Below are 13,169 nucleotides of genomic sequence, written 5' to 3'. Positions count from 1 at the left end.
TACTCTGGCCCTTAGCTGTGCATCTAACCAGCCAGACTGTGTAGGATCCCACACATTCGTTTCCTCACCTCTGGTCTTGTACGTGCTTCTCCCCTCTGTCTCTTGTACTTCTTCCTGTCCTTCAGGTAGCTACTTCCATAGCACCTCCACCAAAAAGCTGGCAGCATTGACACAAAGCCGCTGTCCCTTCTGAGTGTTCCTTGTGCCATCTTGTATACCTGTCTTAGTATTTATGACTCTGTATGGAAATTGTCTGTTCATCTATTTTTACAGTTTATGGCATTATCATTTCTCAGGGTGACTGGGTCACCTTCATCTTGTAATTCCAGTGTTTATCACAGCACCTTAGCAGATAGTTATTGAGTAAATGAATGAAGAATGAGAAAGCCAGAAGCTCTGATACTCGGCCACATGTGGGAGCGTGGGCTGATTATATATAAATTGTAATCTTGTATTTTGTTTTCTGTCATTTATAGATATGTTTCATTTTTCAGAGCACTTAGAAATATCTCAGATTTTTGTTTTTTTGTTTTTCTTTACTAATACTGAGTTAAATATTTTAGAGAAAGAATGTAATCCTTTTTCTTTCCAGCTGCTGCTGAATTTGAATCTGATTCCTATGGATTGTCTCCTCTAGGAGCTACAGATGGGTCAAATCTGTCTGAGGACCTGCTTTTGAAAACATCACAAGAATATGTACAGATTTTGAAGAAAAAATATATGATCTGAAAGATAAATAGTAAAAATTTCCCTTCTGGACTGTTTTCATGACATTTTAGTTGTTTCTCATTAAACATGATGAGAAAATCTTTATTAAAGGGAAATCTTTTTGTGTGTATGATGAAAATTTATATGGTATTTTAAAAATACTACTTTTAAGTAGTATTAATACTACTTTTAAACAGTAGTATCCAAGTACTTTTGGTACTAAGTATTTTCTCTGCAGCTAACTTAAGCGATTTAAAAACCAGCACTGTTAAGTTTTCCATATTCAAAGTGAAAGTGTTAGTCACTCAGTCGTGTCTGACTCTGTGACCAATGGACTGCAGCCCGCCAGTCTCCTCTGTCCTCCACTATCTTGTGGGGTTAGCTCAAATTCATGCCCATTGAGTTGGTGATGCTATCCAACCCTCTCGTCCTCTGTTGTCCCCTTTCTCTTTCTGCCTTCCATCTTTCCCAGCATAAGGGTCTTTTCCGATGAGTCGGCTCTTCACATCAAGTGGCTGAAGTATTGGAGCTTCAGCCTCAACATCAGTCCTTCCAGTGAGTATTCAGGATTGATTTCCTTTAGGATTGACTGGTTTAATCTCCTTGCAGTGCAAGGACTCTCGAGAGTCTACTCCCAACACCACAGTTCAAAAGCATGAATTCTTTGGCAGTCAGCCTTCTTTATTGTACAACTCTCATATCCGTACATGACTACTAGGAAATAGTGTATATATGTTAATCCCAATCTCCTAATTTATCCTTTCCCTCATGTTTCCCCTTTCATAACCATAATTTGATTTTGAGATCTTTTGAGTTGGTTTGTGTAAATAAGCTTATTTTTATTAAATTCCACATGTAAGTGATGTGATACTTGTTTTTCTCTGAGTTACTTAGTATTGTAATTTCGAGATCCATCTGTGTTGCTGCAAATGGCATTATTATTTCTTTTTATGGCTGAGTAATATTCCATTTTCGTTGTGTGTGTGTGTGTGTGTGTATACCGCATCTTCTTTATCCATTCTTCTGTTGATGGACACTTGGGTTGCTTCAATGTCTTGGCTACTGTAAATATTTCTGCAGTGAACATTGGGGTGCATGTACCTTTTTGAATCATGGTTTTCTCCAGATATATGCCCAGGACTGAGACAGCTGAATCATATGGCAACTCTGTATTTAGTTTCCATAGCAACCTTTATAGAGTTTTCCACAGTGGGTGTACCTAGTTGCATTCCATAAGCAGTGTAGAAGGGTTCCCTTTTCTCCACACTCTCCAGCATTTATTGTTTGTGTATTTTTTGGTGGTGGCTATTCTGATTGGTGTGAAATGATACCTTATTATAGTATTTCTGCATTTCTATAATAATTAGTGATGCGGAGCATCCCTTCTGAGCATCCCTTGTGTGCTTTTTGGTCATCTGTAGGTGTTCCTTACAGAAATGTGTATTTAGATCTTACACTTGTTTTTTTGATCAGGTTGTTTGTTTTTTGATATTGAGCTCTTTGAGCTGTTTGAATATGTTGGAGATTAATCCCTTGTCAATTGCATCCTTTGCAAATATTGTCTCCCATTCTGTGGGTTGTCGTCTGTCTCATTTACGATTTCCTGCACTGTGCAAAAGCTTTTAAGTTTAATTATATCCCGTTTGCTTCTTTCTGTTTTTATTTTCATTACTCTAAGAGGTGGATGAAAAAAGATCCTGCTGTAATTTATGTCAGAGTGTGTTCTGCCTATATTCTCCTCTGAGTTTACAGGACCTGTCTTATATTTAGTGTTTAGTCTATTATAAGTTTATTTTTGTGTATGATGTTAGGGAGTGTTCTAATTTCCTTCTTATACATGTAGCTGTTGAGTTTTCTCAGCACCACTTATTGAAGGGGTTGTCTTTTCTCCTTTGTATAGTCTTGCCTCCTTTATCCTAGATTAATTGACCCCAGGTATGTAGGTTTCTCTCTGGACTTTGTGTTTTGTTCCATTGATCATTCAATATATTTCTGTTTTTGTGCTAGTACTGTGTTTTGATTACTGAAGCTTGCAGAGTAGTCTGCAGTTAGGGTACCTGATTCTGTCGGCTCTTGCTTTACTTTCTCAAGATTGCTTTGTCTATTTGGGGTCTTTTGTTTCCATACACACTGTAAAATTTTTTGTTCTAATTGTGTGAAAAATGCCATTGGTAATTTGATAGAAATTGCACTGAATCTGTAGATTGCTTTGGATACTATGGTTATTTTGACAGTTACACAGTTATAATGTCACTTTCATTTCTGCATTTATTTCAGTTTCCTCTCTTTCCTTCTTAATTTAGGTAAGGGTTTCTTGATATTGTTTCTTTCAGGAAATGAACTTACAGTTCTTGCATATGAGCACTGGGCAGTCTGGCACAACAGGCCTCTATGCGCACGGGCAATGTATTTAGAGGTGTCGCTTAGCAATGATCATTCTGGGATGAAAGATTCCAAACCGTTGAGCTTCCCAACTGGGAGGTTGTGGCGGGACAGCTCTGGCTTACCTGTAGTGCTCGTGTTGGGTTTAGGGGACTGTGAAAGAGCCGAGGGAGAGGTGAGGTGTGTTCGGAGTCCGTAGGCTCTGCAATGAAGATTTTTGGCGTCAGGAGTAAGAACGGCAAGTCGCCCTTAGGCTCCTCCATCAACCCGATGAGAGACAGCAGTCATGGAATCAACCTCCAGCCTGGGTACCGCATCCGAGACAAAGACCTCAGAAAGAGCCACAAAGCTGCCATTGTGGGCAATGTAGCCAAAGTGCAGCATGTTCTGTGGTTTGGAAAAAATGGCCTGAACGACAGGGACAAGACAAACAGGTAAGCGTGGTGGAAGGGCCTGGCAGAGATCCCGCCTGTGAGTTTCCCCTCCAAGGCTCCTGGATACCTTCCTGGGATCCAGCACCCCCGCAGACTTCATAGGCAGCAAAAAGCCTTAGCTGGTTTTGGACCCACTTATAATTCCCCTTATAGAGCTTTACTGATAGTTTTGAAGTCATTTAACTGAATGTTGGTAATCACAGAAATGAAATGAAACATGAATAGCATCTGTTTTTCCTTTCTTCCTCCTCCTCTTTATTTGCATGGGTTAGCATGATGTACTCATGAGTAAAAGCTCTCAAGTTATATAGCCTTCAAGAAATCTTCTGAACCTCCTGGCTCTCACATTTTTTCTCATGTGATTTCTGAAAGCACTTCTTCATGGATCGCCTATCGTGGATCATGGCAGTGGACAGATTTCTGATGTTGTCAGCGTCTTATTTTTTAATATACACATTTTTTATACCGTAAGGTTATATATTGCAGAAAACTGCATAGTGAGCAAAATAATTCCCATGCCAAGTCAAAAATTCTGGATTAAAAATTCTTCAGATGCAATTCAAGATCCACTTTATATCAGTGTACACTTAGGTATATGTGTTCTTTGCTGAAGGACCTTAGAAGACAGCTTTGAAGTAGGAAGCTGGCTGTGTCCTTGAATAGGAAGACATGTTCTTAGGATGTATGGTCTTTTCTGTATTTAAACCAAATCAATATTTCATGGTTTTAAAGATTTTGGGTTACATATGCTGTCTTTAATTGTGGTGAAATTAAAAGTCTTGTATAGTAGAGGAAGATTTGCCCTTCTAGATAACAAAATGTGCTATAAGTGCCCACCAAGTGTTCATTTACTGACAACTGAAAAGATGGATAAATGAATGGAACAGAATGCCCAAACACCCAAATGTATGTAGAACTTTAGAACTTGATAATGATGACCTTTTCTTTTAGAAATGATAAACTGTGTGTAGATGGTGGAGAAATAACCTGTTAAAAGAGAAAAGTAACTCAATTTTTATCTCACCAAAAAGTTTCAGATAGAGTATGGATCAAACATTTCAAACATGCACAGTGAGAAAAGTACCAGAATAAAACTCAGATTCCTATTTATACATTTTTAATCTGCTGACAGAGACCTTCTCTTTTTTCTATTTCTGTTTCTTAACCTTAATTCTTTTTTTAATTGGAGAATAATTGCTTTACAATGTTGTGTTGTTTTCTGCTGTATAACATGATAAATCAATTGTAAGTATACATATATCCCCTTCCTTGTGAGCCTCCCACCCCAAAGACCTTTCTAAGAATGATTTCAAGAGTAAGAATTCTGGAGTTTCATGGATTTCGGCACAAAGAAAAGAAAAGAAATCTGGATGTTGATTTAACATTTTAACAACACACAAGATTTAAAACTCTCCGTAGACCAAGCTGTCTCTGGGCAAGTCGGCTGAGCAGACAGGCTTGTCTTTTTGGCACTAGTAGAAATGTGGCACAGATGAAAATGATTTCTCACTTTCTCAATTTTTTTTAGAATTTTTTTTGAGGATTGATATTTTCTGACAACTTTCAGCCTTTTCAGAAGTCAAGGGAATCTAGGGACTTCCTTGGTCGTCCAGTGGTTAAGACTCACTGCTGTGGGCCCAGGGTTCGATACCTGGTGGGGGAACTAAAATCCTGCCAGCTACCAGGATGTATTGTACAACATGGGGAATATAGCAAATATCGTATAATAACTTTAAATGGAGTATGACCTATAAAAATTGTGAATCACTATGTTGTGTATCTGTAATATATAATAATATGTAATATGCATCATCTATACTTTAATTAAAAAGAAGCAACCTTAGACAAAAAGACCTTATGGTAATTAGATCAACAGGAAAAATGAGAAATGAACAAACAAAAATGCTACAAATTACAGTTGTACAGACATTGTGAATTATAAATTTCATTCCAATGTCAGAGATGTTAAAATGTGAGAAAATAAATGTATTAGAATCATTGAAGTACAGTGTTGTCTCTAATCCTCAAAATGTATCTGCAAAGGAGGTGTGATATCCTTTGACTTCATTGAGATGTTGTCCTTGTAAAATAGTAGTAATAGTAATAAGTATGATTATATTACCTAACAGTTACTGAGCTGTTAACCTGTGCCAGGAACAGTTCTAAACTCTTTGCATGGATCTCATTTAAGCATCGCAGTGCTGTCCTGTGAGAGAACTACTTCTCTCCATTTTGTTGATGAGGAAATTGAGGCACAGAGAGGCTGAGCGACAGCTGACAGAGCGAAAGTCAAATTCAAATCCAAGTTGAGCTGAATCTCAAGGTCATGGTCATTCTATTCAAGTAAATTGTTCTTTCATTACTGTGTTAAGCAGAGCTAATGCTAATATATAATGTTCTTTCTCCAGAAGGAAACAAAATATTTGTTTTAGAGCAATAGGAATATCATGCTATTGAATGTCTTCAATCACAGGAACAATTGTTTATTTTGAAACAGTAACACTACAATTTACTGAAAACTCCTCTTGCTTTCATAGGACTGCGTTCCACTTGGCATGTGCCAATGGCCATTCAGCGGTGGTCACTCTGCTCCTGGAGAGAAAATGCCAGCTTAACCTCTGTGACAATGAAAACAGGACCGCGCTGATGAAGGTATGGGGCAGCGAACCGTGTCCACACGAGGTGGATGTGATCTAACTACTGAGACTCAAAGTGAATTCATCTCATTTAGATATAGCAAACCGGTGAAGCCTGTGGCCTGTTTACTTTGAATTCCTAGAATTTACACTCTGTTTCTTGGCACAACACTGACAGGCCGTAGAATGCCAAGAAGAGGAGTGTGCGACTCTTCTGCTGGAGCATGGTGCCGACCCAAATGTCATGGACGTCTGTGGGAACACCGCTCTCCACTATGCTGTCTTTTGTCAGAATATATCACTCGCAGCAAAGCTGCTTTCCTGCGACGCCAATATAGAAGCCAGGAACAAGGTATATCTCAACTATATTTACAAAATATTTGCGAAGCATTTTTTTAAACTAGAAGTGTTTTATTTCTAACTATGTAAATAGGTAAACTGAATAGTGTCCATCAAGCTCTGTTACCATGGAAACAACTCCAAAACCAATGCAGGGGGTGGGGGAAAATGTTGGAGCCCACAGAGAGGGCAAAGCTCTGTCTCCCAGCCAGCCGTCTACCCCAGAAGGAAGATTTCCCATCAGAACGTGCCCGGGAGTGGGTGGTAGGCTCAGAGCCCACAAATGATGAAGGCCTGGGGGGAGTGAAGTGATGTGACGAGTGGCTGCTTCCAGGGGCTCAGGGAATGGGTGCCCCTGGGCGTGGGTGGGAGGAGGAACCAGTGCCCATGAGGGGAGCCGGGTGAGTGCAAGTGGGCCTGGAGGCAGCAGGCCTGGAGCCCTGAACCCTCCAGGACCCTGGTTCTGAGATCCAGCCAAGAGGGTCAGGTCATGTTTGACTCCCAGCAAGGGCGTTCACTTGTGTTGGTGACTGCTTGGTTCGCGATGTACACCTCGGGGTCTCCCACGGTCAGCCCCGGGTTGCTGCTCGGTGGGGTTGCAGCTGTGCGTGTGGAGCTGGTAATGGCGAAAACTTGCCTGAAATCACAACAGTTGTAGGTGATACAACTTAGGCCTTCTGACTCCTCAAGTCCAGAGTTCTCTCTATGGAAGGTAATATTCTCAGGACTTCCCTGGTGGCCCAGTGGTTAAGACTCCATGCTTGCTTCCACTACAGGGGATGCAGGTTTGATCCCTGGTTAGGGAACTAAAATCCCACACACTGTGTGGCCAAAAAAAAAAAAAAAAGATAATGTTCTCCCTTCCAAATCCAACAGAAAGATTCAAAGCAGCTTCTAAAACCCTCAGGTTTAAATTCTCTGTCCCTTTTTCAGAAACCACTGTGGAACATCATAACCAAAGCTCCAACTTCCAGTACTTAGAAAACGTAAGTGTAAGGAGAGCGGAAGTGTTAATCCTTCAGTCGTGTCTGACTCATTGCCACCCCAAGGACTGGAGCCCACCAGGCTCTTCTGTCCATGGAATTCTTCAAGCAAAAATACTGGAGTGTGTAGCCACGCCCTCTTCCAGGGGATCCTCCTGACCCAGGGATCGAACCTGCGTCTCCTGCATTACAGGCAGATTCTCGACTGTCTGAGCCACCAGGGATGCCCATCAGGAAAGTGTAAACATGACATCACTAGGTACTATACACTCAAAATGGAAAAAGCTCTAAATATTTTTGAATTCATTGGCAGTTTGAGCTGTATGAGAAGCAAACGTGCTAGCTCCTCCAAGGACTTGCTCTCAATGTAGAGCCAAGTCCCTCTTTCCCTACAAACCCAAAGGCCTACTCTCAGAGGTCCCCAGTTAGGGTCTCTGATGCCTACAAATACCTGCTCCTCTCGTGGAACAGCAACCACTTACTACAGCAAGCAAGGATGGAGAGAGCTTTTTTCCCTATGTGTGTTTCAGGAATGGAGAAAGAAAGGAAAAACAAGAAAATGATCATGATGTACGGACTAGACTGTATTTCTAAAGATTTGAAAGGCTTTTTCTACTGTCAGTTCATCCCACAACCAAATGTAAGTACCTATGATGCCCCAGATTCATAAAAAACATCTCGAGGGCTTCCTCTCTTGGCATCTCTGGGGTCACATGCTACTTGAGACACTGCAGATTTAAAAATGAATGATTTCACCTGTCCACAAGGTAGCTCTCAAAACACACACAAGTTACTATACCTAAGGCATGACAGGTGCTACACAAACGCACTTATGAAATGCTATGGGAGTAAAGACAAGTGACCAGTTAGCAATGATGAAAAAGGCTTTATGAAGAGATCAGCCTCACAAGGTGAGCAGGATCCAGGAACACAAAAGAAACGCATGGCAGTGGAGTGGTGGAAGTCGGGTTCCATCACACGGAGAGGCTCACGAGGATGAAAAGGGAATCTGCAAACACAGAGTACAAAGGCCCTCAAGTATAATGCGTGGTCAGCTCGGAACCTGAGAGTATGGGGGAAGGTCGGGGCGTCTGGGGAAGGGTCCTGACAGGCAGGGTGGAGGAGGATTGCGGGGCGGGCCCGGGGGAGGGTCGCCAAGCGTTCCCGCAGGACCCGAGCCCGTGGCCACGACCGCGCTCCGGGTTCCGCGGCGGCTGTGCTGGTTGGTGCTGGATGAGAGGAGCTGCACGCGCCTGGGCGCGCGGGCTGCACAGGGCCTGCCGGAGATACCCTCCTGCACAGGCTACACGCCACAGCCGCTGGGACATCTTGGCCTATCTGGGACCTGGACATCGAAGCCGTCCACCAGGACTACAAGCGGGCTCTCTCTGCACGAGGCTGCCTCCATGGGACACCCGGACTGCGTGCGGTACCTGCTGGCCCGGGGGCCGCCGTCGACTGCTTGGAAGGCCGACTGGTAAGTGGTGGGCCCTGCAGAGAGACCCCCACCCTTTCCTGCCGATTTTAGATTCCCACGCTTGGTCGGCCTCCACACCATAGCCTCTCAGGCTTCCCCTACAGAACATCATTGCTGTCCTTGTGGGGTTAACTGCTCCAGCCTTCTGTTTCAGACTGCCTCCCATGATAGAGCAGAGAGCTGTAACGAACATGTTCAGATCCCCTGGAGAAGGAAATGGCAACCCACTTCAGTATTCTTGCCTGGAGAATTCCATGGACAGAGGAGCCTGGCAGGCTACAGTCCATGGGGTCTCAGATTTGGACACTACTGAGCGACTATCACTCATTCACTCACTGCCTGTAGCAAGGGTCCCAGGTGTCATGTTTTTCTGGAAACATCTTGCTAAATGATTATTGCACAGATGACATTGTTCTAATTTTCTGTTTTGAAATTCCTAGTTATGGCTTATCAGAAATTTGCAAAGACAGCCGGGAAGTCCCATGCACCTTTTCTCCATCTTGCCCCAAAGTTAATGTCTTACAACTAGAGTACAGTCACAAGAAGAAACTGACACTGTTATGACATTGCTACTCTCAGGGCCCTTACTCCCATTTCACAGGTACATAGATGAGCACAGGTGTGTGGGGTCCTCTGTGTAGTTTTATCACATGACCTCCACAGTCACCATGCTCACCTGTAACCATTATACAAAGCAATTGCATTCTGTTATTAATAGATGCACACAATCTTCAGTACTGACTGTCCACCTCCGTAGACATTTGAACACCTGAAGATTCATACCATGATAAAGTTCCTGAATGAATCCACAAGGGAATTCCTGATCTTACATAAACAAGAAGAACATCAGAAAGATACAGCTAAGTAAAGTGCATCTTGCCCTCTGGCATGGGGGAATACGCCTGCTTATGTTTTGAGGTTTGGGCTTTGGCCGTGACTGAGCCCAAGACATTTTCTTCTGCTGGTCCAAAGATAGTGGAGGCGTATTACCTTTTTAAAAACAGTTCTGTGGATAAAGAAACAGCCTCCCCAAACAACCATCAGAAGGCCAAGTCTCATTTGACTCTGTGCTTAGGAAGTGCAGTTACAGCAAGACATTTTGCCCGTTCTCACCTTACTGGCTTTCTCATGTCCCTTCTACCCTGGATTTGTTCCCTCTGTAAAGCACTTCTTCAAGATTCCAGCCTTCATGTATCTTGGTTTCTCCTTTTTGATTTTTCGTTCACTCTCATTACTACATTACCAAAACTAAAAAAAGCAAAACATTTTAAATACAGCAGTGTGTACATGACTGTCTCAAACTCACTAGCTATCCCAACAAGGACCTACTGTATAGCACAGGGAAGTCTGCTCAATGTTATGTGGCAGCCTGGATAGGAGAGGGGTTTGGGGGAGAATTGTTGTTCAGTTGCTCATTCATGTCCAACTCTGTGTGACGCCATGGACTGCAGCATGCCAGGCTTCCCTATCCTTGACCATCTCCTGGAGCTTGCTTAAACTCATGTCCATTGAGTCAGTGATGCCATGCAACCATCTCATTTTCTGTCATCCCCTTCTCCTCCTGCTTTCATTCTTTCCCAGCATCAGGGTCTTTTCCAATGAGTTAGCTCTTCACATCAGGTGGCCAGAGTATTGGAGCTTCATCGTCAGTCCTTCCAATGAATATTAAGGGGTGATTTCCTTTAGGATTGACTGGTTTGATCTCCTGACTGTCCAAGAGATTCTCAAGAGTCTTCTCCAAGGGGGAGAATGGATACATGTATTATATCTATAGCTGAGTCTCTTTACTGTTCACCTGAAACTATCACAACATTGTTAATCGGCTATACCCTGATAAAAAATAAAAAATTAAAGAAACAACAAAATGAAACAGTGTTGGTAGTTAATACCAAAGCAGTCCTGTTTAGTCAAAGGCATGGTTTTTGCAGTAGTCATGTATGGATGTGAGAGTTGGACCATAAAGAAGAGCTGAGAGCTGAAGAGTTGATGCTTTTGAACTGTGGTGTTCAAAAGAGAAGACTCTTGCGAGTCCCTTGGACTGCAAGGAGATCAAACTAGTCAATCTTAAAGGAAATCAGTCCTGAATATTTAGGACTGAAAATCAGTCCTGAAAGGACTGATGCTGAAGCTGAAGCTCCAATACTTTGGCCACCTGATGTGAAGAACTGACTCATTAGAAAAGACCCTGATGCTGGGAAGGATTGAAGGGAGGAGGAGAAGGGGACTTCAGAATGAGATGGTTGGATGACATCACCAACTTGATGGACATTGGTTTGAGCAAGCTCCAGGAGTTAGTGATGGACAGGGAAACCTGGCTTGCTGCAGTCCATAGGGTCACAAAGAGTCAGACAAGACTGAATGACTGAACTGAACTGATTTTCCAGTAGTCATGTATGGATGTGAGAGTTGGACCATAAAGAAGGCTGAGCACCAGAGAACTGATGCTTTTGAGCCGTGGTGCTGGTGAAGACTCTTGAGAGTCCCTTGGACTGCAAGGAGATCTAACCAGTGAATCCTAAAGGAAATCAATCCTGAATATTCACTGGAAGGACTGATGCTGAAGCTGAACCTCCAATATTTTGGCCACCTAATGCAAAGAGCCAACTTAATAGAAAAGACCCTGATGCTGGGAAAGACTGAAGGCAGGAGGAGAAGGGGATGACAGAGGACTAGATGGTTGGATGGCATCATCAACTCAATGGACATGGGTTTGAGCAAGCTCTGGGAGATGGTGAAGGACAGGGAAGCCTGGTGTGCTGCAGTCCATGGGGTCACGAAGACTTGGAGAAGACTGACCCCCTGAACGACAACAACAACACATAAAACAGATAACCAACGAGGACCTATTGTATATCACAGAGAGCTCTACTCAGTTTTATATAATAACCTCTATGGGAAAAGAATCTGAAAAGAATGGAGATATGTATGTATATAGAACGGAGTCACTTTGCTGGACACCTGAAACTAACACAACACTGTGAGTCAAATATACTTCAGTGAAATTTTTTAAAAATTGTTTCCTGCTGGAACAAGGCTTTATATCTCTTTAGAACAAATCTCTCCAACTCCTAATAAGTATCTCAGATTCTAAGGGGTCATTCCTATGACTTCCTTCCATTAAATTTGCAGTTTCCTGAAGTACCTTTATTCAGTCCAGTGGGTCATGAGCATTGAGGGGCCCAATGACAACCAGTAACAACCCACGAGAGAGAAGAAGCCACATTTTGTTGGTTTTCGAATTTCTAGCATCCAGCACAGAGACTAGACTCTGGACGTGGTTGGTTTGGTGTGCAGCTTCTGAAGGACATGATACTCACTCAATAGCTGAGGTGGGGGAATATGATACACAGAGTATTTTAAGAAGATAGATTTTTCTAGACTTTTCAGACTAGGTGGGTAACGAATGAAAACCTCCTAACTAGGAACATTCCCCCCACCTCTTGAATCTATTTAAAATAAAGGAGGACACACTAAAAAGAAAAACTAATGGACATGGAGCAGAACACTGTGAAGACCTCCCCATGGCACCTGCCTCTTGTTTGTAGAAAAGCTTTAGCCTCTGAGGCTTTGCCCAAGTCCCAAAGAGCAAACATAATCAGAGAAGTGAGAAAATGCTGAAATAAATGAAAACGGTCCAAGACAAAATAACAATAGTTAAAACATCAAAGTCAGCTCCTCCTCAAGGGCTGTAGATAACATTCTGAGCCATATCCTGGAGTTCTGCAGATACTGAAACCCCCACCAGGTGGAAGAAGTTAACCGCATGCTGACTATACCTATGTAGACCCCAGACCAGTTGAAACCTGGTGGTTGATGATACTGACTCCTAAAACCACCCACTTAGCTCACCACCAACCAATCCAGAAGGATGTACACCAGCTATCAGGCATCTCACACCCTCACCCCTAACGATGCCTTTAAGAACCCTTCCCTGAATTTGGGGGAGAATGAATGCATGTATATGTGTGGCTGAGTCACTCTGCTGTGCACCTGAAACTCACCACATTGTTCATTGGCTATGCTCCAATAATATACGTTTTTTTAAAAAATTATTTTTGTCCTTAGGAAACCTAAGCCACATATTTTTCTTTTTTCTAGTTTACCAAGAAATGCATTCATTTTTTGCAAAGTCAGTTTAGATGTTTTTGTGAAGGTATATTTTAGGTGTGATTAGTATTTAAAGCAGTAACTTTGAATAAAACTGATTTCC

General features: G+C 42.4%; 2 protein-coding genes across 6 annotated transcripts in view; both read left to right on the top strand.

Annotated features, from left to right (window-relative positions):
• ANKRD26 (ankyrin repeat domain containing 26) overlaps positions 1 to 1,593 on the top strand; it is a 67,782-nt gene extending 66,189 nt beyond the window's left edge. For all 3 annotated transcript variants that reach the window (XM_061435801.1, XM_061435800.1, XM_061435799.1), the window contains one exon: positions 593 to 1,593. In XM_061435801.1, the coding sequence (XP_061291785.1) occupies positions 593 to 729 (137 nt within the window). In that variant the 3' untranslated portion in view covers positions 730 to 1,593. The remainder of the gene's footprint in view (positions 1 to 592) is intronic.
• A 1,504-nt stretch (positions 1,594 to 3,097) lies between these two features.
• On the top strand, positions 3,098 to 8,102 carry LOC133258994 (ankyrin repeat domain-containing protein 26-like). Of its 3 annotated transcripts, XM_061435797.1 has the most exons (5): positions 3,098 to 3,524; positions 6,062 to 6,176; positions 6,339 to 6,512; positions 7,433 to 7,485; positions 8,013 to 8,100. In XM_061435797.1, the coding sequence occupies exons 1-4, from the start codon at positions 3,298 to 3,300 to the stop codon at positions 7,478 to 7,480; spliced, it is 564 nt and encodes a 187-aa protein (XP_061291781.1). In that variant the 5' UTR covers positions 3,098 to 3,297; the 3' UTR covers positions 7,481 to 7,485; positions 8,013 to 8,100. The 3 variants fall into 3 exon arrangements, with proteins under 3 accessions (XP_061291781.1, XP_061291780.1, XP_061291782.1); XM_061435798.1 differs by lacking the exon at positions 7,433 to 7,485 and having other exon boundaries at positions 3,103 to 3,524; positions 8,013 to 8,102; XM_061435796.1 differs by lacking the exons at positions 7,433 to 7,485; positions 8,013 to 8,100 and having other exon boundaries at positions 3,099 to 3,524; positions 6,339 to 7,423.
• Positions 8,103 to 13,169: the final 5,067 nt, after the last annotated feature.

Source organism: Bos javanicus, chromosome 13 (genome assembly GCF_032452875.1).
Source record: "Bos javanicus breed banteng chromosome 13, ARS-OSU_banteng_1.0, whole genome shotgun sequence".
Taxonomy (NCBI): Eukaryota; Metazoa; Chordata; class Mammalia; order Artiodactyla; family Bovidae; genus Bos; species Bos javanicus.
The sequence above is the reverse complement of the archived record's forward strand: the minus strand, read 5'-3'. Positions and strand labels throughout refer to the sequence as shown.